The sequence below is a fragment of the Phaseolus vulgaris genome, chromosome 5 (genome assembly GCF_000499845.2).
Source record: "Phaseolus vulgaris cultivar G19833 chromosome 5, P. vulgaris v2.0, whole genome shotgun sequence".
In the NCBI taxonomy this organism is placed as follows: Eukaryota; Viridiplantae; Streptophyta; class Magnoliopsida; order Fabales; family Fabaceae; genus Phaseolus; species Phaseolus vulgaris.
Window position 1 is genome coordinate 36,721,328 of NC_023755.2, and position 3,978 is coordinate 36,725,305.

Consider the following 3,978-nt stretch of genomic DNA (forward strand, 5'->3'; position numbering starts at 1 on the left):
TCCTCCACCTCGCAGAGATTACACACAGAACTTACCACCGTGATCCCGCGTTTTTCCAAGTTATTCTTAGTAGCCAACTTATTTTCCAACACCCTCCAAGCAGTAACTTGTGCAGAAGGTACAACTTTACACTTCCAGAACTTTATAAACTCCCTATCTCTCTCCCCTACTCGACCCCCCCTTAGACGAAGATACCCAGATTTAACCGTATACCCTATCTCCTCCCCTTCCTTTTACTCCCAACTATTTTCCTTCCCCAAATCCCAGCTCACACCTTGAACTTTCAGAGACACACTAAATTCTTTTTCCACTAAAAAAGATTCATTCTCCAACCAAAATTCCATTCCCAAAAGTTGTTATTCCAATACCCTAGCTCTGCCACCGTATAAGCTTTTGAGACACATAGTGAAAACAACATTGGAAAAACACTTTTCAATTGTCTTCCTAGAACAGAATTTCCTTCCCATTACCCACCTTCCAAACCAAGGCTTCTTCAAAATTCTGACCCCACCCTTCTAAGCTCCAAACCTCCCTTAAATTTTTTCACCACAGGGATTCCTTACTAACTATCCTTCCTGCTGTCAAGCTTCTCCAACCCCCGTACTTGGAATCAATTACCTCCTTCCACAAACCTCCCTTATCCGATCCCAAACGCCAAATCCATTTACCGAGTAAAGTCAGGTTAAAAATCCTTAAGTCAATGACACCAAGCCCACCATCCTCTCGAGCTTCACACACCTTATTCCAAGAAGCCCACACTACCTTTCTTCCATCAGAACCTTACCCTCACAAGAAATTCCTTTGAATACTCACTATCTCGTTTGCCACCCCCACATGCATTTTAAATAAAGATAGGTAAAATAAAGGAATAAAAGAGAGAACCGACTTAATCAGACAAATTCTCCCTGCCATAGACAATAGCCTACCTTTCCATCTACTCAGTCTTCTCTTCATTCTATCAACCACCCCAGCCCTAAACTCCCTTTTCTTATGACACCCTCCTATCGGCAAACCCAAATAAACAAAAGGAATTGCCATTTCTTCACAATTAAGAATTGCACAAAACGTTGAATCATTATTTGCTCTACCCCCAAACCTCCTAACTTGCTCTTCATAAAATTCACCTTAAGCCTGGACACGAGTTCAAAACAATTCAAATCTGCCTTTATATTGAAAATACTTTTAACATTAGCTGCACAGAAGAAAACAGTATCATCAGCATAATGCAACATGTTTACCTTCACCTTTTCTCTACCAATCTCCAGACTATCTATCAACTTTCTCTCAGTTGCCATTCTAGACACACTTGCCAAGCCTTTCATTGCAATAAGGAACAAAAAAGGAGCTAACGGGTCGCCTTGTTGAAGTCCTTTTTTTTTGGGAAAAACTCATTAGACGGACTACCATTCACTAGAACAGACACCTAAGCAGACTCCAAACATCGTTTTATCCAACATATCCATTGGCCACAAAAACCAAACCTTTCTAACATATAATAGATGAACTCCCATCTCACTGAATCACGCCTTTTCAAAATCGGGTTTGAAGAAAACACAACTTTTCTTCCTTCTCTTCATCTTTCCAAAACTTCATTGGCAACTAACACACTATCCAACAAGCCCCTCCCCTAAAGAAAAGCGGACTGCCTAACATCAATGACTTTACTAATCACCTTTTTTAGACGCAACGACGGTACCTTCGAAATAATTGTGTACAAACATCCGACCAATGAGATAGGTCTAAACTCCCTAAGTTGTAGAGGATTTTCAATTTTTGGGATCAAGCATAAGAATGATACATTTGAACCCCGAGGCCATTTTTTGAGGAATTCGAAATCCTTTACTGCTGCCATAATATCCGCTTTAATGAGATCCCAACTAAACTTTATAAATCCCATATTAAAGCTGTTTGGACCAGGACTCTTCGAGCTATCACAACTCCACACCGCTTCCTTAATTTCCTCTTATGAAAAAGCTTCAACCAACATCTGATTATCCTCCTCGGAAATGGAATTAAAACAAACATTATCCAACCTAACCGGCAGCTCATCATTCCCAACAAACCTGGCTTCAAAAAAATCTCTGACCTTATCCTTAACTTCATCCTTATCCTCACTCCACCGACCGTTCTCAAAAACCCCATGTAACTCATTCTTAGCCCTCCTCCATTTAATAGATGAGTGAAAATTTTTTTGTATAAATTTCACCTTGTTTCAACCATTTTAGCCTCGCTTAAAAAGATTTTTGTAAAGGTCAGCTAGTATAGACTTTTTTTCCTCCCTCTCATGCTCATTAAGATCAAAATCATCATCTCTTGCATCCAACTCCCTGATCCTTTTTAGCAACCCATCACCCTCCTTATTCACGTCCCCAAAAACTTTCCTATTCCATACTTTTAAATTAGCTTTGAGCTTCTTCAAATTTTCTTTGAAAATATATATCCCTCCACCTTGTACCTCATACTTGGAACATCTTTCTTTTAAGAACACTTTAAATATGCTGTCACTCTGCCATACATCTAGACTCCTAAACAGTTTCGAGCCCCAATCAACGTAGTCATTTTTAATGATAATCGCACAATGATCAGAAATCGATCTACTTAATACATGTTGTTTACAATGCGGCCATGCTTCAATCCATTCCTTTGACACGAGAACCCGGTTGATCCTGCTCTTCACTAAACCATTTGGTTTATACCACGTAAGCTTTCTTCCAGTCATCGGAATATCTACCAATTATGCTTTCTCAATAAAATTATTAAAACCATCTATTTCTCTTCCATAGTCAAATACAGATAACAAACTCTTCCTCTCCTCCCTTCTTCTGATTGAATTAAAGTCGCCCACTACACACCAAGCCTTAGTCACTTGTAACAACCTATAATTACAGATCTCCTCCCAAACCTCCTTCTTCTCTCGTAATGACCCAAAACAGTAAACATTTACTATTGTGTCCGGGACCTCCGTCCCAAGCTTCCAAAGCCCTTCAATTATAGAATAATTTCTACCGTTAAAAAACCTTAGCATCTGAAAACAATTTTTCCTCCAAATCGTAATAATCCCCTTGACATTATTATTTGCACCGTTCTCAACCCACTCTATATCATTAGAACCCCACAACAGAAAAACACTCTCCCTACTAATCTCCGAGCATTTTGTCTCTTGAATACACACCATATTCGCCTGCTCCTTACCAATCAAAGTTCTTATATACTTTCTCTTTAAAGAACCTCCTAACCCCCTTATATTCATACTAATTATCTTCATCAACATTCACACTACTCTCCCCCTATCATTCCTCAATTTACAACTATCCTGAACTTCCAAAGACTGAATTCTACTAATGACAGTATCTTCCTGAGCATAACGTGTGTAACCCATATCCTTACCAACCTTCCAAACTCTAACTACTTTAGACTCATCATTCTTCATACTGTAGATTATGTTGCAATTCTCAATTGCACTATCTGACAAGAGAATAAAAGTTGGCCTCACCTCCGACTGCTGAACCAAATAATCTACTTGAACCACCCTGACATCAACCAAATTACATTCTTCTAGAGGAGGAAATACCGAGTCTGACTAAGCCCCCCACATCTCTATCCGTTGAACTTATTGTATTAAAAGTTGCATTCTCCTCCACAAGACTGGCCATGTCCTTTATCATTACCGTTCTCGCATTATGAGAAACTCCAATACTCGTCGGACCACCAAACAACCTTGAATTCTCTATACTACCCCTCCTAGCCTTCTCGCCACAGTGATGGTAACAAGGAGAAGCACCTACGTATTCCCCACAACCATCCCTCATCGGAGACCGCGGTTTTTTGACCATCATGGGGTCATTTTTTTTTTAACAAAGTGAGGTCCCTTTTAAAAAAATTACAAATATGGGCAAGTCTTGTCAACTTGGCACGACTTCATATGTAGAAGTCGTGCCAAGTTGGCAAGACCTTGTCACGTCAACCTGAAGTCGTGCC

At 39.7% G+C, this 3,978-nt stretch overlaps 1 protein-coding gene across 1 annotated transcript; it reads right to left on the reverse strand.

Annotated features, from left to right (window-relative positions):
- Nucleotides 1-1,963: 1,963 nt before the first annotated feature.
- Nucleotides 1,964-2,719, reverse strand: LOC137834404 (uncharacterized). Its single transcript, XM_068642460.1, has 2 exons — nucleotides 2,268-2,719; nucleotides 1,964-2,162 (listed from the first exon to the last, which is right to left on the reverse strand). Exons 1-2 carry the CDS (start codon nucleotides 2,717-2,719, stop codon nucleotides 1,964-1,966), a joined length of 651 nt encoding a protein of 216 aa, XP_068498561.1.
- Between the last annotated feature and the right edge of the window lie 1,259 nt (nucleotides 2,720-3,978).